This window comes from Tyto alba, unplaced genomic scaffold (genome assembly GCF_018691265.1).
Source record: "Tyto alba isolate M040663 unplaced genomic scaffold, T.alba_DEE_v4.0 Super-Scaffold_15, whole genome shotgun sequence".
In the NCBI taxonomy this organism is placed as follows: Eukaryota; Metazoa; Chordata; class Aves; order Strigiformes; family Tytonidae; genus Tyto; species Tyto alba.
Genome location: NW_024881277.1, coordinates 3684857 through 3704973, shown reverse-complemented (window position 1 = coordinate 3704973; position 20117 = coordinate 3684857). Strand labels below are relative to the sequence as shown.

The 20117-nt window shown below is 58.9% G+C and overlaps 1 protein-coding gene across 1 annotated transcript in view; it reads right to left on the bottom strand.

Moving 5' to 3' along the window:
- Window positions 1–2207: 2207 nt before the first annotated feature.
- The window catches only part of LOC122152987 (antigen WC1.1-like), a 19286-nt gene continuing 1376 nt past the window's right edge, over window positions 2208–20117 (bottom strand). Inside the window, 12 exon segments of the mRNA XM_042789116.1 lie at window positions 2208–2449; window positions 5883–5966; window positions 6395–6490; window positions 9011–9097; window positions 9100–9319; window positions 9673–9812; window positions 9815–9985; window positions 10071–10163; window positions 10964–11278; window positions 16222–16353; window positions 16356–16544; window positions 18934–19306. Coding sequence (XP_042645050.1) covers window positions 2208–2449; window positions 5883–5966; window positions 6395–6490; window positions 9011–9097; window positions 9100–9319; window positions 9673–9812; window positions 9815–9985; window positions 10071–10163; window positions 10964–11278; window positions 16222–16353; window positions 16356–16544; window positions 18934–19306 — 2142 coding nt within the window.

Here is a 20117-nt window from a genome sequence, read left to right as displayed (position 1 = left end):
AAGAAGGGCTTTCATAAGTTCGTACACGTCCCTCTCTGGGGAAGACACCTGACTTCCCATGTCTCCCACAGCTCACCTCACAACTCCGGAGGGATTCTTAATGCCGGCTCCTGCTTCCTTTCAGCAGCTCATTCAAAGTTCTGTGGGACTCGCAGCATGCCACGCAGATAGGTGGTTCTTAATCCCGAATCACGTCGGGGTCACCAATTTGCCGCGATTGAGAGACGGAGACCCAGCTCGATGCAAGTCAGGATCTACTTTATTGAACACAACAACCGATTTTATATTCCAAACAGACAAAGAGAGACATGTGTTTTAAGCTGATTGGCACAATGGTTAATCACCTAATACATATTACAAAAGTTGAGCTCATGATTGGCTAACGTCTAAGGTCAGCTTGACTTTTTCTGCAGTTAATTTTCTGCTAGCTCACAGCATTCTTCTCCTTAACAACTTCTACTCCTGTTTCTATAGCACATGCTTATCTCTAGTTACGAAACCAGCCCTCCTGGAAGAAATCGTCCTTAGCCCCAGGGGTGTAACAGTTTGCTTACAGCTTATGCAAATTACGAGACGCCAAGTTGAGCAGGTCCTTGCTGCTAGAAGGAGAGACCAGGCTGCCCCCGGCAGTCATCAGCAGTTGAGGTTTTCCCCCGGTCACTCTGAGGACAAATACACGCCGAGTGCCACATCCTTGCCCCTCAGGCCTGGCACTGCCCAGCTCCCCCTAAACCTTTGCCTATACCCTAACACCTAACCCTGAAAGGTGAGCTCTCATCCTTAGCCCTGCCCTGATCACTGAAGCTGAAAACCTCACCAGATACCTGAAATCTAAGCCCTACCTACCTCCCTAATCCTTTCCCTCAACACCCCTCATCTTCAACCAAGTCTTTCCCTGGGCTGGCCTAACCCTGGACAACAGCCCTGGGTGGGGTGCAGCTCAGCAGAAAAGGCCCTGCGGGTCATGGTGGTCAACAAGCTTCACATGAGTCAGCGGTGACGGCTGGCAACCCAGAAGGCCAACAGCATCCTGGCTGTCTGAAGAGGAGCATGGCCAGGAGTGAGGGGGAGGGATTCTCCCCTTCCATTCAGTGCTTGCTAGACCACATGCCCAGTACTGTACTGAGTTTGGGGCCTCCTGCCCCCAGTACAGGAAGGACATTGATCAACTGGAGCAAGCTCAGTGAAGAGGCACCAATACAGTCGGGTATGTGTAGACGTGCAGGGGGCTGGAGAGCTTCCCACCTGAGGAAAGGTTGAGGGAACACTCTCCAGTATGGAGACGAGAAGGCTTTGGGAAAACTGGTAGGAGCATTTCAGTACCTGTCAGGCAGCTAAGAAAATAGAGCCAGGCTCTTCATCGTGGTGGATGGTGGGAAAAGGAGAGGTAAGGGACAAAAGTGGAACGAATGTTCAGGCAGGAGATGAGGACCATGAGGTCATAACCATGAGGTCACTTACACACTGGAAGAGGTTATCTTGAGAGGCTCTGCAATCCAGACCCTTGGAGGTTTCCAAGCCTCCTTTCCCCCTACATATGGTCTCCCAATATTGAACAAAAAGCTCTGGCTCAGGCAAGAATGAAGCAAAAGCCTATGGCACCAACACGAGCTCTTCCTCCCCTGGCCCTCTTCCTGTGAGAGGTGTCTGCCACCAATCCCACACTTCTTTTCCTCAGCCTTTGCAGCTGCATGTGCCTGGCCTGCTCACTTGACTTTGCAACCATCACCTTTGTATTTAAGGCCCAACACATATCTTGTCACTCCCACTGTAAGCTGGCACCCACCCCGCAACTGCAGCCCACCTGGCCACAGGGGCACGGAGAGGCCAGGCCCACTCTGCTTGCACTGGGCACATCTTTTTCCTGGGAACGTCCCCAAGGATCTCTCCTCACGTGTGTCAGGCTTGGCCTGGCACGGGTGGCACAGGGACAAGGGCTGCTGGGGCAGGGCTGAAGTAGCTCAGCTGGGAGAGCGTTAGACTGAAGATCTAAAGGTCCCTGGTTCAACCATGGGTTTCAGCAATGTTTTTCTCCCTTAGGGTCTTGCAGAGCCCGTCTGCCTTTGTCCATCCTGCCCTGTCCCTCCTTGCTCCTTCCCCTCTTGCCAGAGCACTGCCCGTGTGCTGTAGCTGCACATCTACAGGTTAGAAGGAGCCTTCCTCTTGCACCACAAGCCCCCAGGCTTCCCCTGGGCAGGACTCTCCACTCAGTGTGTCTTTGGGGTGTTCTCCAGCTGGGTCTCCTTCCCTGCTCCACAGAGATCGGGATCTCTCCACTGAGGGGTCTCTGCAAAGACTCTGTCTCTCTCCTCATGGTCATTCTCACTGGTGCAAAGACTGCTCCTTTCCTCACACACATCCTTCACCTCAACCTCAGTTCCCAGACCAGGGCACACTGCCCACAGGGAGGCCACTGTCCCCCACTCCCAGGGAGAGGCACTCCTTGCAGCTGAGAAGCACAATTGTCCCATGTTTACCACCACGAAGATACCACCCCTGCATGTGGTCAGGCTCTCAGCCTTGGAGTTAACAGCTGCCCGTGCTCAGCCACCCTGCCACGGAGACCCCAGCCAGGGCTGTCCCAGGGCACTGCTTTGCTGTCAGGACCGGCCTCAGTGCTGAGGAGTGGGGAGATCCCTGAGCCCAACCCACACCCGCAGCCCCAGGGAGATGGAAGCCTGCTGTCCACCTCACCTCCTGGGATGGAGTGGTGCAGGGCAAGGCCCAGGGACTAGAGGAGGGGTTATGGGATTTCTGCCCCTGTGTGCCCCCACCACACACCCTGGATGTCATCAGAGCCTGGGGGCACCTCGCCCTGTTGCACTGCTCCTCCTTGGGAACAGGGAGCCCAAACTCAGAGAAATAAGACTGCTCTCCCATGGGCTTTCCACATCTGAGCTCTGCCCAGTGTGGGGCAGTGGTGCTGAGGGCTGGGGTCTCACTGCGACCCCCCTCAGGTAGATCATCAGGAGCTGCAGGAGCAGACACAGATCTGGGACACAGTGGCAATCCTGCTTTGATGCAGAGAAGGGACCCATCTGGCAGGGGCATCCTGTTAGGTCCCAAAATGCATGAAACAGGTTCTTTCTGCTCAGTGGTGCTGCCCTCTCAAGCACACCCACGCCTGAGGCTTATTTCCTCAAGGAGGAAGAGGCAAACCTCTACCAGGTGCCAGATTATGGGAGAAATATTACACCTGTGGGAGGGCAGAGCTGGTGGGGCAGTCACACCGGACAGGCACTGGGCTCTTCTCCCCAGTTCCCACTTGGGGCACCTGGAGTGTGCAGATCAGTGTCCATACTGTCCAGAGGCCCCCACCATCCCGTGTTCAGAAGATAACACTCCCCTCTTCTTTACTTCACCTTTATACCTTATTTCTCTGAGATGCAGGGCTGGAGCTTATCCCAGTGGGAGTTATCCAGGCTGTGTTTGCAATGCCCATGGATGTCACGCATCATTGTGGGGGTCTTGCCCTGGGAACACTGCTCTCCCATGGGGGCTGCCAGCAGGAAGGCTCTCAGGTGTGGGGCAGGGGGATGTGTGAACCTCGGCTCCCCCCAGGTGCCCCCAGGGTCAGCCCAGGGGTGGAGGAGCTCCCAGAAGGGAATGGGACAACACTGCAATAGGAGAGGATGTTGGCAACGTCTGCCTCCTCTCCACTTCTGCTCCAGGGCCAGATCCTGCTGTTTGCAGCACTATGGAGCTGCAGCTACTCCCCACAGGCAATCCTGCCACAGACACCCAACGCACCTTCCAGCCTGCAGAAAAGAAGCCATTGTGGAAGCCGGTGGCATGCGCAGACCCACCAGCAGGAGCAGGGAGGGCAGTTGGGCAGTTTGGGCGCCAGGTCCTGCCCAGGTGCCAAACTCTTCTCCCAGCCTGGCTTCTGCACAAAGTTTCTGTGCCGTGGGTGCTGGGGCAGGTGAAACCCCAGCTGAGGGAGAGGGACCCTGTCTCAGCTCCCAGCAGCACCTGTTTTACTGGAGGGACACAAAATCTCCACTGCCATGGAAAAGTGTCCACATGAGCATCCTCCCGGATGGGCCCTTCTCCAGGCCAGGGGCTGGAGCACAGTTTTGGCTGCCGCACGCGTCTTGTGGGGAAGCTTTCTCCATCCCCCTGGCCCTCTAACAGCGCTGAGGGAACAGTGCCCTCATCCTCGGTGCTCCAAGCCCTCACGTACCTGCCCACAAGTACTGCCCCGCACACAGCCCAAACTGACATCCCTGGCAAGGCAGCAGGGGGGCGGGGTGGGAGCTGGAGGGGAGCAGGAGGAGGGTTTCCCAGGGCTGCTCCAGGTCTGCAAGGCAGGAGGAACAGCCCATGGAGACTGGGGTCCTGGCAGAGCATGAGGAGAGAGAATCCCAGCCACGTGTTTCCCAGGAGGTGGCTCTGCACCCTGTGCCAGGGCAGTGGGGAGCAGAGCTGCCTCCCAAGCATTGTGGGAGGTAATCCGTGGGCCATGATCCCACCTGGGGCTGGCTGGGGTTTTCAGGGACCTGCGGTCACCTTAGGGCTTGCTTCTGTGAGACAAAAGCCCAGGGCTCACCCTGACATGGCAGCTCTGTCGTGGCCTCTGCATGGTGGGATCGGTGTGGCCCAGGCAGGGCCTGGGGGAAAGAGCAGCTGGAACCCTTGGGGGAAGAAATGGGTGCTCCCACTGGGGTGCATCATGGGACCTATCAGAGAGTCACTTTGATTAGAAACTGCCTGTGGGCAGCAGGATGGATGTCTCTCTCACCAAGATTATTCCCCAGGGACTGTGGCCTCACGCAGCCCCACAGGCTGACCCTGAGCCTGCTGTCCCTGAGACGTGCCCCTTCCCTACGACCGTGTCTCTGTTCTCTGCTCCCCCTGAGCAGCCTCAGGGAGATGCCCTGACACCTGGCAGGGAAGCATCAGCTCTGAGTCAAAGCCCCCAGAGGCTTTTAATAAGCAAATATAAGAATGCACAGCATAAAAATGGGAATAAAAATGGAGGAAACTCCAGGCGGTTTCTGCTGCCCATGGCTCAAGGGAGACAGTCCCCTGGTGCTCGTGGCTCTCCCAGCTGCACAGACCTCTCCTCCCTCCCGGCTGCACCCAGCTGTGCAGCAGGGATGGGCTCTCCTGGCCTGGGGCTCAGGGACTGCTGTGCACCAAGCTCCGGTGTCACAGCCTTTGCGTCCTCACAGAGAAGTGCCACAGGCACCTCTTCAGCATCATCATAGCCCATGCTCCCCGGGGACGGGGATGATGTGTCTCCTTCAGCTCCAGGGACCTCAGCACTTCTCCAGGAGCGCAGGCTGCCCCCTGCAAGCAGCAAGGCCGGACGTTTCAGTTCACCCCATGGGGTCTGTACACCACCACCCTCCCTGCTCCTCACCACCTTCAGCTCCTTCTCCCACCCCTGGGCCTTTCAAGGAAAACTCCTATGCCAGGTTCCCCCTTCCCAGCAGGTTTTGGTGTCAGTAGGGTAGTGACTTGAGGGGCACCAGGGATGGCACCCTAGGAACAGGCAGTACTCTCTTTCCCTCTCACCTCCAGGTGCAGCCCTGGGCCCTGCTCCCTCCTCTGGCATCCTGGGAATTTCCCACTCTCCCTGCCCAGGCACAGCATCCTCCCCCAGGTCAGAAACCTCCCTGGCATCATCGTAGCCATCTGCTGTGTCACCTCCAGGCAGGACAAGGACATCTGAAAGGAGAGGGGAGCTGGTGACAGTGAGAAGATCTGTCCTGAAGAGCAGAGGATGGGAGGATGTGCAGGGACACAGAGCGCAGACACTGGGCTTGGCAGAACCACAAGAGATGCCCATGTCCTCCCCTTCTCCGATGGTGACACTCAGGGACACCTCTGTCCACCCCATGTCTGCAGGGAGATCAACCCCTTCCTGCCTCCGTTACCTGGTGCTGATCCCAGACCATTCTCCTCCTCGCTGACCCCAGGGTGGGGCTGCAGCTGGGTCAGGGACTCCTCTGAATAGGAGCCTGGAGAGATGCACAGCGGGTGTTATGGAGCAAGCCCCACTGACGTGGTTCACGGTCAGCGCTGCTGGGAAGTGGGACCCACAGAGCTGGGGCTGTGTGGGGAGGAGGGCTGGGAATTCACCCTGCTTCCCCGGGACAAACCCTGTCTCAAAGGAGCTTCCAGAGCTGGCCCAGGACAGCCCCTTGCCTCGCTCCTCGGGTGTCTCATGGGGTGCAGGGGCAGGAAGAGAGGGGCTGTCCAGCTGGGACAGTCAAAGCTGACTGGGAGAAAGCTTCTCTCCTGGGATCAGGACCTGGATGCTCTTCCCCACAGCTCCCACAGCCAGCACCACAGGGACCACAGGCTGGGGGGCTTCAGGGGTCAGCTCTGGGTTGGGGCCAGAGGAATGGGTCCTGCGGATGTGCCTCCAGGGAAGACCCACACCCACCTGAGCGATCAAACCTGGCTCGTTTCTCCCACGCTGGGCTGTACCCGATCTCCTCGTACACAGCCTCGGGGAAGGGCTCCTGGGCTCTTCTGGAGCCTGGGGACAGAGGCAGGGCTGGCACAGGGACAGGCAGAGGGGCAAATAGACCTCACTGTGCTCCCCCAAAAGGTTCCTTGGGCCACCTCAGGACAGGCCGAACAGCACAGCCCCACTGTGCTATCCAGGCATGTCTACCACATCCCTCCCCAGTGAGGGCAACATCGATGTGAAGATCATCTGGGGCAGCGTCACCCTCACATCATTGCTTTGGAGACAGTGCTCATGCCCCTCTGGCCTGTGCGCCATGTCCCCATTGTCTCACCCTGGATCTGTTCCACCCTTCCTCTCCACCTGGAGCTTGCCCCTACCTGCCCCACGGGTCTATAGTAGGGCCCCTGTCCTGCCAGGGTGTGGGCAGGGCTGGGCAGGGGGACAGCCTGGGGGCCTAACACCACAGTGATGGACCCTGCTGCCCCACACTCCTCCTAGCATCTCTCTTGCCCCAGAGCCCCCTCCAGCACTACCGAGAGCACAGCCAGCCTTGGCCATCCCCACTCTGCCATTTCTCTCCTCACCCCATGGCTAACTGCCCCCACCTTGGGGCTCTCTCTACCCCTTGTTGCTGGTGCCCCACGGCCAGTCACTCAATGGGGCAGCACATGTGACAGGTAGCAGCACACAGTCTCACCCTCCCGCTCTGCCTGTGCCCCTCGCTGATACCCCCCGCCGCACCCCACAGCCCTGGCAGGAGGTATCTCCCCCCGGCACCTCTGGGCAAGGACCCACCTCTGCGCCCAGCCCGGCGCTCAGCACTTGTCCAGCCAGGAGGGCCAGGAGCAGGCAGACAAGGGTCCCCAGGATGATGCACATGATGACGGGCACTGAGACTCTCCCGCTGCTGCTCTGACGGCCTTGGGTGGGATCTGCATGGGAGAGAACTTGGAAGGGGCAGCACCAGTGCTGGCCCCATCACGCAAAGCAGAAGCAGGTGGATGGCCCCAGGGGTGAGTGACAGGGAAGCTTCCACCCTCCTGGGTAAATTACAGCTCTCCCCAACCCCTGCCACCACTCCAGTATCTCCTCCAGGCAGTTTCACACCCCAGCAAGGAGCCCCTTCCATCCAGCTGTGGGTCACAGCCTGGCCCTGGGGTACCCAGCCTGGGGAGGACAAGTTACCTGCTCGGGGTGGGGGTGTTGTCATCCTGGGTGTAGCTGCAGAGGAGGAAAAGGAGAGCTGGGCTGAGACACTGGGTGTGTGGGTATCAGGAAACCTCCTCCCCAACACACCGTGTTTGTGTGTGTGTGTGTGTGTGTGTGTGTGTGGTTCTCTAGATGTCCCTGACACATCCCACCCAAATTGCCCCTCCTGTAGTGCCAGAAAGGGAGGCCGGGACAGAGCCCAGCACCTCTCTCTGGGAGGCAGGCAGGATGGCAGAGGCAGCCCAGGGGATAGCCCTGGGGCTGCAGGGCCCCACGGGCAGTGGCCAGAGCACGGCCAGTTACACCGAGGCTGCTCCCTGCCTGGCACCGGGCTCCTGCACTCCACAGGAATGTTCTTTCTCTCGGAAGGTCGGGGGCCATGCCCGGACCACGTGACAAAAGGCCTTCCCTAGCTCCCTGCCAATACCCGAGCAAGGGCTCCCAGCCCTGCCACTAACCTGAGCAGCTCACGGCAGCATCTTCCTTGTGCCGGCAAGCCCCGCTGTCCCCGGGCCAGGCCCAGCAGTCCTGCAGGGATGGCTCCGTCCCCCGGCACTCCACCTGCTCCAGCCAGATGGGGCCCGTCCCCATCCCAAACGCAGCCTCATGCAGGGCAGACACTGCGGGGCCACAGCCCAGCTGCCTGCACGCCACCTCGGCATCCTGCATGTCCCACGAGTCGTCGCACACCGTCCCCCAGGAGCCACGGTGCCAGACCTCCACTCTGCCCGAGCACCCGTCCTTGCCTCCCACGGCACGAATCTTCTCCCTGGCTGGAGAAGAGTAAGACCTCCCATGGCACCGGGAGAGCAGGCAGAGCCCTGCCAGACACAGAGGGGACCTCCCTACCTGTGCAGCTCGTGGAGTTGGGGCACGGCGCCGGTGAGGTTGGAGGCATTTCTGGCTGTCCCCCTGAAGAAGGAAACACTGTGGTGAAGGGGCTGGTTTGGGGGATCATGCAGAAGAGAGTGGGGCTGAGCTCTGCTCGGGCCTCCCTGCACCATCTGGGGCACGGCAGCAACTGAAACCCTGTCATCCAGGGACACGTGCAGGACTGTGGGGGGACCCTGATTGCTCAGCCCCAGAAGGTCCCTGGCTCACAGAGCAGCAGTAGCTTGTCTGTGGAGGGGAGGCTCTTCTGAAACATGTTTGGTCTCTTCTGAGACTCACGTGGAGATGCCTCTGCTCCTCCAGGCACTGCTGGTAAGCTGGGTGACTGCTGCTGGAATGTGTGTGGCCGCGGTCATGTTTGTGCCACTGACAGCATAAGGGTCTGGCATGGAAAGTAAAAGCTCTCAAGCTCTTTCTCTGTGTTTGGCCATGCCCCATGGGGAGCAGGAGCTGGGGTGACACTGGTGCATGGGTGCTCAGAGTTACCATTGCAGGTGATGTGGATCTCCTCTTCCAGGTATTCACATGACTGTGGATTCCAGGGCGTGGAGGGACACTGCCAGAAGGAGCTGTTTCTCTCCCACACTGCACGCGATCCAGCCAGGCAGGGCCAGACACCCTGCCAGAGGGCAGGCGTGTTTCCAGGGATCCTCCGTCCCCGCAGCCCAGCTCCTTGCACGCCAGTGTCACCGTGTCCTGAGTGGAGTTAGAGCAAACACTCCCCCATGTCCCGTTGTAGAAAACCTGCAGGCGCCCGGAGCAGCCGTCGCTGTTCTCCAGCCTCAGGGCCACGAACTCTGGGAAGAAAAGGCCCCAAAGCGGGAACAGGCTGATCTGGGGCTGTGGGAGCCAGGACACCTCTACACCCCCCAGGCCCTCAGCTGGGCAGGGGCAAGGCCACCACATCCCCCTTGCACCCAGGGGCAGAGAGAAGTCCCGGATTTACAGCCAGCCCTGCCCTTCCCGCGAACCCTCGGGGACAGCTGAGCTCCCCAGGGACCCCGTGGGACTGAGGGTGTCCGTGCATGGGTGGGCCTTGGGCAGGAGCTCAGAGGCAGCCAGGGGCAGCCTTGGCCATGGCCGGCTCTCCCCGCGTCCTGCCCTCCCCGGGACCAGGCTCCCACCACAGCTCCTGAGGTGGCACAGACCTGAGCAGAGACTCCCGCATCCTCTTTGTGCCCGCAGTCGTGCTGCCCCCAGGGCCCAGCCGGGCAGTCCCAGAGAGCAGCTTCGGCCCCGGAGCAGTTCACACCATCCAGCCAGATCTGCCCGGAGCCTTCCCCGAAAGAGCGGAGCCGGCTGCCTCCACTGCCTCTCCGCAGCCCAGCTGGTGGCAAACGACGGCGGCATCAGACAGGTCCCAGCCGTCGTCGCAGACAGTCCCCCAGATGCCCTGGGAGTAGATCTCCACTCTCCCCGCGCAGCGCCCGGCCCCGTTCACCAGCCGGACCCGCCGGCTCCCTGCAGCGGGTGGAAACCCCAGTCGCTGTCAGGGCCTGCCTGCCTGCGCAGACCGTCACCTGGGCGCCTGGGCAGTGCCACTCACCCCAGCAAATGACTCCCACGTCCTCCGCAAGCCCTGCCGCCAGCGCACTGCCGGGCAGGGAGGTGTTGCAGAGGGTCAGCTTGGCCTCGTGCCCTGCGCACCGGACCCCTCGCAGCCCCACGGGGCCCGTCCCTCGCTCAGGCTTTGGGGGGTTGTAGGCTGTCCCTGCCTCTCCGCACTGCAGCTGCCGGCACACCACGCTGGCCTCCTGCACGTCCCACTGCTCATCCAGGACTCTGCCCCACGCCCCATCCTGGAAGATCTCCACTCGTCCGTCGCACCGGCTCCCTCCGCCCACCAGCCGCAGGGATCCAAAGCCGGCTGGGCCTGGGGAGAGCAGATGCCACGGCCATCGGGCACCGGGAGCATGGCACCCTGCAGGGAGCAGGGCAAGGGGGATTTTCAACCAAACGGGACAAGGTGGAGCCTTGTGCTGACGAGAAGTGAGGGCAAAGCCTGGGCCCTCTCTGCAGCTCACAGCCAGGTCAGCTGCTGCTGGGGGCACCAGCTCCTGCCTGGGTGGGGGGATGAGGCTCTGCAGGGCTCTCTGTGGGGACGGGATGCGGTCGGCTGCAGCCAGAGGGATGGAGCAGAGCCCTGCAGCCCTGTCCTGGGCTCGCTGCACAGTACGGACAGAGGAGCCTGGGCCTGGCGGTGGTGCTGGGGCCTAAGCCACTGCCCTGGGGGCAGATGCCTGCCTCCGTTCAGTCCTCAGCTCTCCCAAAGTCGAGCGGTCAGTCTGAGCAGGGAAAGCCCTCCAGACAGTTCCTGGGGAAGCCAGGGTTTCCCCAAGGAGAAATTCAGCCTGATACGGCCATGGAACCCCTACTTTTAGTGGCTATGTTGCACACAAGTGACAAATGGAGTTTATGCAGCATTTTTCCAGCACTAACCTGAGCAAAGGACAGCAGCAGCGTTCCCTTGGGAGCACGGCGAGGCGCCCAAGGTGGTCACTGGGCACTGCTGCAGGAGAGCTTCAGTCCCGTCACAGTGGAATGAGTCTCTCCAGACAGGGCCAGTTTCTCTCCCAAAATATTCTCCTCCAGGAATGGACTCAGCAAACCCGCAGTTGAGTTGACGACAGAGAACGTGGGCATCCGAGAGGTCCCAGCGGGAGGCACAGAGGGTCCCCCAGGTTCCCAGCACCTGGACCTCAACCCTCCCCGCACACACTGTGCTGCCGTTCACCAGTCTGATCCCTGTGTACTCTGGGGACAGATGTGGAGAAAAGAGAGTGGATTGGTGCTCCTGTACCCTCAGTAGCTGGTGGAGGGGCCAGAGGGACCACATGTCTTTGTTCTCCTTCTGCAGTATTGTCATGCTGCAAACAAACCCATCAACCCTCCTGTCCTCACACCCGGCCCAGCACAGTCCCTGCTCTGTTCCCCAACCCCTACCACAGCCCCGGTGTTCAACAGCCCACCCTGAGTCCTTACCTGTGCAGTTCACAACAGCGCTGTTTGCGTGGGTGCAGGGCTTGTCCCGGGGGGGCCCTCTGGGGCAGGAGGTGAGGAGGGATTCATTCCCCACACACCGCAGCTCTCCATCCCACATGGGACCCACCCCTTCTCCAACGTGACTTCCTCCAGTGACAGGCAGGGCTACGCCGCACTGCAACTCCCTGCAGAGCACATCAGCAGCCTTGGGACCAAAGTGGGAATCACAGACACTTTTCCACAGGTCCCCGTCACGGATCTCCACACGTCCTGAGCAGCGGTTCTTCCCTTCCACCAGACGGAAAAATCCTGGAAATAAATCAACTGGGAGTTCCCAGAGCCTTGTGGCATTCCCATGCCCACATCCCAGACCATCTCCACGCAAACTGTGACAAAAATCGCTCACTGCACATCTCAGAAGAAGCTATTTAAGGAGTGATGGTGTCACAAAGGCATCCATGTCAAGTTACACACTTTCTCTCCACCATCACAGCACTCAGGGGTGTGTGTCTATTGCAGACCCACAGCAGAGTCTGCAAACCACGTTGGCACCGTTGGGACCAAAGTGTGAGTCACACAGGTCCTCATCATGGATCACTATACGTCCTCAGGAGGACCGGTGCCCTTAGAGCAGCCGGACAGATTCTGGACCAACCAATGACCCCTGAGAGTTCCCACAGCCATCTGGCAATACCATGACTACATGCCAGCTGATCTCCAAGGTGGCCACAGGCAAAAAAACCCTACGACATCCCCAGCTGCTCTCAGGGGGTGCTGGTGGCACAAACACATCAGCCAAGGGACCTGTGTCTGCTAAGGGGGACAACCGCAAAGTAGCTCCCCGTCTCACGCCCTTCCACAGGACGGTGGGTGGCCACAGGAGTCACTTCTGGTGCCTCTGGCATGGGGACAGCTGGCCCTGAGCACTGCCAGACAGCTCCTGGGTGAACAGGAGGAGAAAGATGGCAATCAACAGACCATGCAGGGCAGGGATGGAGGGTTCATCTGCACCAGCTCAGGGACCAGGCACAGTAAGGCACCCTTGGGCAGGTTCCCACTGGCTTTCCCCAGGGACTGGGGACACCAGTAATGACAGTCCCTCAGCAGTGTGACTGGCCACACTGGGCAATGCTCCGATGCCTGACTGTTGCTCCCTGAGGGCACAGCCAGGTTCCTTCCACAATCTGAGCCCCAGAGGTATGGAATAGGTTGTCATCTTACCTGAACACACCACTCCAGCATCATCAAAATGACCACAGTCATGTTCACCCCATCCTCCATGTGTGCAGTCAGACAGGGCAGATTCGGTGCCATTACAGCCAACATCATCCATCCAAATGGGGCCAGATCCTGGCCCAAAGTGTCCGTATTGAGGAGCTTCAACAGCAGACCCACAGCCCAGCTGTTTACAAACCACTGCTGCATTCTTCATGCTCCAGTAGTGACCACACACAGTCCCCCACTTGCCCTGTTGTTTCACCTCCACTCTCCCAGCACAGCGCCTGCCGCCGTCTGCCAGCCTCACCTCCACAGCACCTTCAAACACTGACACAGGACCAGTAAGGACAGCGCTCAGCCCCAGCACTGCGGGTCTGGGGAAGCCCTGTGCAGGTGGAGTCAGAGGCACCAGGGTGGGAGCCCACTCCCCTCCAGGCTGTCCCCAGGGCAGTTCAGGAGTCCCTTCTCTCCTCATGGGCTGTGCAAGACTGGGGGTGCCCAGCTCCAGCCCTGCTGGGTCATTTGTGGCACCACACACTCTGACACTTCCATCCACTCCAACAGCCCCTCGCCCCTGACCTGTGCCCACCCAGGGCTCCTGCTCCTCCCCAGACAGCACCCTGAAAAGGGACCTGTCCCCACCAGGGATCCCCCAGGCTCACATGGCTACTCCTCCCCAGAGCCCCCAGCTCCCCTGGACCACAGCCTGCCCTGGGCCTCTCCCAACTCACCCTCCTCCCTCAGGACTTTCCGTGTCCCCTGTGGAGCAGAATGATGGTCCCAGTGAGGCCTCCCAACCCATGCTCCCTCCTTGTCCTTGGGCATCAGCCCAGACCTGACCTTGTCTGGGATCCCCGCAGGAAGCTTACCCCTTTGCGAGCCTCTGGGAACAGATACCCCAGTTCCCTTGTCTCCACAAGCACAACCCACCCCCGGTCAGGCCGGGGATCACCCTGACTCCGGGACAAGAGTGAAGAGCCCACACCCCTTCCTGGGTACCCCGGAGGCTGGCTGTTCCTCTGGGATGACAGAACAAAGAGCCACCAGTTAAGGCACCACCAGCTCACAGGGAACAGAGCTGGCAGAGCCAGGGCCCCAGGGATGCCCAAGGATGGCAAATCCACACGCGGGTACCAACGGCCAGAAACGTGGGAGCCCTGGAAGCAGAAAAGCCCTTCTGCCACGCAGAGAAGCACAGGCTCAGTGAACCTGTTCACTTTCTACCCCTTGTCACATAGACACACGGGAAGAAGCCCCATTTCCAGAGGGATCCCTGTGCTGCTCCTTGGACCCAGGGCTTTGTGGCAGGGTAGCAGGCGTTTCCCCCTGCACAACTGCACCCAGAGGAGCAGCTACAGTAACTAAGGGGACAGAGGGACTCTGTCCCCATCCTGAACCTTTCGGCAGCCGTGCACCAAATGCAGGAGGATGGAACAGAAGCGAGACATTGGCTTCTGCATCTTTTCCTGCGTAACTGCAGACTGCAGGAGACAACATCACCCCTCCTGTTCTCATACCAAGGCCAGCACTGTCCCTGCCCTCCTCCCCTGCCCCCGGCACAGCCCAGGTGTTCAACAGCCCACCCTGAGTCCTTACCTGTGCAGTTCACAGCAGCGCTGTTTGCTTGGGTGCAGGGCTGGTCCCGGGGGGACCCCCTGGGGCAGGAGGCGAGGAGGGATTCATTCCCCACACACCGCAGCTCTCCATCCCACATGGGACCCACCCCTTCTCCAACGTGACTTCCTCCAGTGACAGGCAGGGCTGCGCCGCACTGCAACTCCCTGCAGAGCACGTCAGCAGCCTTGGCACCAAAGTGGGAATCACAGACACTTTTCCACAGGTCCCCGTCACGGATCTCCACACGTCCTGAGCAGCGGCTCTTCCCTTCCACTAGCCGGAAAAATTCTGGAAAAAAATCTAATCAACTGGGAGTTCCCAGAGCCCTCTGGCATTCACATACTCACATCCCACACCACCTCTAAGCAAGATGTGACCAAATCACCCACTGCATATCCCAATAGCTTTAAGTTTCCTTGTAATATTTCTTTGAAAGGACAGATTGCGTAGAAGGTAGGTCCTTGAAAGGAGCTGTTATTGTTAACAATAGGCCTATGAAGATAGTAGTTGCTTAATTGCTATATTTTGAGGATAGTGGTTGCTTAATTGGATAGCCTTGCACTTATCTACTGACCATCCAAGGTCAGCTTTGATTAAGTAGGATACGTGGTGAATGCCCAAAGATAATAACAAGAAGAAGAGTTACAAAAAGACAAGAATGGCCTGATTTTGTCATGTGTGAACTTAATGAAAACAAAGATGAGTATCAATATAGACAATTTTAAGAAAAGGACAAGGTAAAGAAAATGAGCAAGGAGGAAGTAACAGCCACCGACATACTGAAACGACCACAAGGATGCACTACCACGCCTGTGTAAAGGACATTATAATATTAAAAGGAGAACCAGGGAAGGCTTATACTTATGTATATACTCACCATAAAGATAATGAATATGTATGACCTTTTCCTATATTAACAGGATACTAACAAGTTCAGGGGGTCGGTGCTAGGTGGAATTATGCCTCACTGGCCTGGCACCAGTAAAGGAATGCTTCTTTCAGAAAAATAAACCTTGGTCTCTGAGAGTTTCTTTACAGACTGACTTTTACATTAACGACAGAGGAAGCTGTTGGGAAAGTGTTGGTGTCAGAAACACATCCAGGCCAAGTTACACACCTTCTCTCCACCATCACAGAACTCAGGTGTGTGTGTCTATTGCAGACCCACAGCAGACTCTGCAAACCACGTTGACACCGTTGGGACCAAAGTGTGAGTCACACACCGCTGTCCAAAAGGCCTCCTCATGGATCACTATACGTCCTCAGGAGGATCTGTGCCCTTAGAGCAGATGGACAGATTCGGGACCAACCAATGATCCCTGAGAGTTCCCACAGCCCTTTGGCAATACCCTGACTACATGCCAGCTGGTCTCCAAGGTGGCCTCCAGGAAAAATCCCTACGACATCCCCCAGCTACTCTCAGGGGGTGCTGGTGGCACAAACACATCAGCCAAGGGACCTGTGTCTGCTGGGGGGGACAACCTAAAAGTATCTCCCCATCTCACGCCCTTCCCCAGGACGGTGGATGGCCACAGGAGTCACTTCTGGTGCCTCTGGCATGGGGGCAGCTGGCCCGCAGCACCGCCAGACAGCTCCTGGGTGAACAGGAGGAGAAAGATGGGAATCAATAGACAATGCAGGGCAGGGATGGAGGGTTCATCTGTGCCAGCTCAGGGACCAGGCACGGTAAGGCACCCCTGGGCAGGTTCCCACTGGGCTTTCCCCAGGGACTGGGCACTCCAGTAATGACAGTCCCAGCTCGGCAGTGTGACTGGCCACATTGAGCAATGCTCTGGTGCCTGATTTACGTTCCTTTAGGGCACATCCAGGTTCCTTCCACAACCCCAGCCCCAGAGGTATGGAATAGGTTGTCCCCTTACCTGAACACACCACTCCAGCATCAAGGATATGATCACAGTTATGTTCACCCCATCCTCCGTGTGTGCAGTCAGACAGGGCAGATTCGGTGCCATTACAGCCAACATCATCCATCCAAATGGGGCCAGATCCTGCCCAAAGTGTCCGTACTGAGGAGCTCCAACAGCAGACCCACAGCCCAGCTGCTTACAAACCACTGCTGCATCCTTCATGCTCCAGTAGTGACCACACACGGTCCCCCACTTGCCCTGTTGTTTCACCTCCACTCTCCCAGCACAGCGCCTGCCGCCGTCTGCCAGCCTCACCTCCACAGCACCTTCAAACACTGACACAGGACCAGTCAGGACAGTGCTCAGCACCAGCACCGCGGGTCTCGGGGAAGCCCTGTGCAGGTGGAGTCCGAGGCACCAGGGTGGGAGCCCACTCCCCTCCAGGCTGTCCCCAGGGCAGTTCAGGGATCCCTTCTATCCTCATGGGCTGTGCAAGGCTAGGGGTGCCCAGCTCTGGCCCTGCTGGGTCATTTGTGGCACCACACACTTTGGCACTTCCACCACAACAACCCCTCGTCCCTATCCTGTGCTCACCCAGGGCACCTGCTCCTCCCCAGACAGCACCCTGAAAAGGGACCTGTCCCCACCAGGGCTCCCCCAGGATCACATGGCTACTCCTCCCCAGAGCCCCCAGCTCCCCTGGACCACAGCCTGCCCTGGGCCCTCCCAACTCACCCTCCTCCCTCAGGACTTTCCGTGTCCCCTGTGGAGCAAATGATGGTCCCAGTGAGGCCTCCCAACCCATGCCCCCTCCTTGTCCTTGGGCATCAGCCCAGACCTGACCTTGTCTGGGATCCCCCCAGGAAGGTCACCCCTTTACGAGCCTCTGGGAACAGATTCCCCAGTTCCCTTGTCTCCACAAGCACAACCCACCCCCGGTCAGGCCCGGGATCACTCTGACTCCGGGACAAGAGTGAAGAGCCCACACCCCTTCCCGGGTACCCCGGAGGCTGGCTGTGCCTCTGGGATGACAGAACAAAGAGCCACCAGTTAAGGCACCACCAGCTCACAGGGAACAGAGCTGGCAGATCCAGGGCCCCAGGGACGGTGCCCAAGGATGGCAAATCCACCGGGTACCAACGGCCAGAAACGTGGGAGCCCTGGAAGCAGAAAAGCCCTTCTGCCACGCAGAGAAGCACAGGCTCAGTGAACCTGTTCACTTTCTACCCCTTGTCACATAGACACATGGGAAGAAGCCCATTTCCAGAGGGATCCCTGTGCTGCTCCTTGGCCCAGGGCTTTGTGGCAGGGCAGCAGGCATTTCCCCCTGCACAACTGCACCCAGAGGAGCAGCTACAGTAACTAAGGGGACAGAGGGACTCTGTCCCCATTAACCTTTCGGCATCCGTGCACCAAATGCAGGAGGATGGAACAGAAGCGAGACATTGGCTTCTGCATCTTTTCCTGCGTAACTGCAGACTGCAGGAGACAACATCACCCCTCCTGTTCTCAGGCCAAGGCCAGCACAGTCCCTGCCCTCCTCCCCTGCCCCCGGCACAGCCCAGGTGTTCAACAGCCCACCCTGAGTCCTTACCTGTGCAGTTCACAGCAGCGCTGTTTGCTTGGGTGCAGGGCTGGTCCCGGGGGACCCCCTGGGGCAGGAGGCGAGGAGGGATTCATTCCCCACACACCGCAGCTCTCCATCCCACATGGGACCCACCCCTTCTCCAACGTTACTTCCTCCAGCGACAGGCAGGGCTGCGCCACACTGCAACTCCCTGCAGAGCACGTCAGCAGCCTTGGGACCAAAGTGGGATCACAGACACTTTTCCACAGGTCCCCGTCACGGATCTCCACACGTCCTGAGCAGCGGCTCTTCCCTTCCACTAGCCGGAAAAATTCTGGAAAAAAATAAAAAAAATCAACTGGGAGTTCCCAGAGCCCTGTGGCATTCCAATGTCCACATCCCACCCCACTCTAAGCAAGCTGTGACCAAAATCACTCACTGCACATCTCAGAAGAAGCTGTTGGAGCATTGTTGGTGTCACAAACACATCCAGGCCCCCCTGCACCCTTTCTCTACACTATCAGAAGATCCAAAGATATGTGTCTGTCACAGCACCAGACACTGCTCAGACAAACTGCTGCTTCACAAGGTGCCCTGTGCTGCCTGGCATGGTCCCCCCAGCACCAGTGGTGTGCGCAGTTTAGGTCCAAGGCCAAGGGCTGTGTGCCACCCTGCTCCTCTGTCCAGGCACAGCACTTGTGCTCCCTGAAAAGTACTCATGCCTGTGATGGTGAATGACCCATGGGGACCAGCCACCTCATGCTGTTCCTCCAGTGTGTGATGTTCCAAGTAAGACCTGCCCTGCTTTCTCCAGCACAGGGTCCTCAGCACTGTTGTCTGGGAACTGGCAGACTGAGTGGAGTCCAGTGGATACCAGTGGACACACTGGGGCAGGGACAGAGTGTTCATTTTCAGCCTAAGACACTGGCTGAAGAGGGGCTGAGACACTGTGGCAGGGTTAGTTCACCCTGGGGTAGGCTCACTCTGGGCTTTCCCCAGGCACTGGGTCACCAGCAATGACAGTCCCAGCTCGGCAGTGTGACTGGCCACATTGAGCAGTGCTCCAGTGTCCGCGCGTTGCTCCCTGAGGGCACAGCCAGATCCTTTTCACTATCCCAGCCCCAGAGGTATGGAATAGGTTGTCCCCTTACCTGAACACACCACTCCAGCATCAAGGTGATGACCACAGTCATGTTCACCCCATCCTCTGTGTGTGCAGTCAGACAGGGCAGATTCGGTGCCATTACAGCCAACATCATCCATCCAAATGGGGCCAGATCCTGGCCCAAAGTGTCCGTACTGAGGAGCTCCAACAGCAGACCCGCAGTCCAGCTGCTTACAAACCACTGCTGCATTCTTCCTACTCCAGTAGTCACCACACACGGTCCCCCACTTGCCCTGATGTTTCACCTCCACTCTCCCAGCACAGCGCCTGCCGCCGTCCACCAGCCTCACCTCCACAGCACCTTCAAACACCAAGATGGTATGGGTCAGGACACCTAAGTCCCACTGCGGGTCTGGGGGAGCCCCCTGCAAGGTAGAGTCAGAGTCACCAGGGTGGGAGCCCACTCCCCTCCAGGCTGTCCCCAGGGCAGTTCAGGGGTCCCTTCTATCCTCATGGGCTGTGCAAGGCTGGGGGTTCCCAGCTCCAGCCCTGCTGGGTCATTCTCCATCCCACCACACAAGGCACCTTTTCCCACCCCAGTGACCACCTGCCTCCTGCCCATGCCCACCTGCACACTGCCCAGCCCTGCACTGGACACCTGCTCCTCCCCAGTACCCCCTGCCGCCCGTGTACCCAGGCCTGCAGCTTCCCATACAACTGCCTGCCCCAGCGTCAACCAAACCCACCCCCCTGCCCAGGGCTTTCCGTGTTCCCACTGAGATTATCCAGAGGATCCCCCCACCCACATCCCCTTCACATCCCTGGTGTCAGTCCAGTCTCTGCACTGGGCTGGGTCCCCCAGGAAGGGTGTCTCTCTGCTGTAGATGCCCTGGTCCCCATCTCTCCGTGGGGTACAAACTGTCTTCATGGGGTCAGGGCTCCCCTGGAACAAGGGGACAGTGAACAGCACAATATCCCTTCGGGACACCCGAGACATTAGCAGTGCCCCAGGGGGGATCTCTGGGTGCTGCCATCACCAGCGAGGACACCATCGGCTCCAGAGGCACATTACAAGGGGAAAGGGGGTCCCAAAAGGTACCCCAGAACAGCGTGTCTGTGAATCCAGCCAGGCACAGGCTGCCCTAGACACTGGAACCCTGCAAAAGGAGATACTGTCTCCCACCCAGATGGGCCCAGGGAAGGGCACAGGGTCCACGGACTTGAGCACGTTGTGTC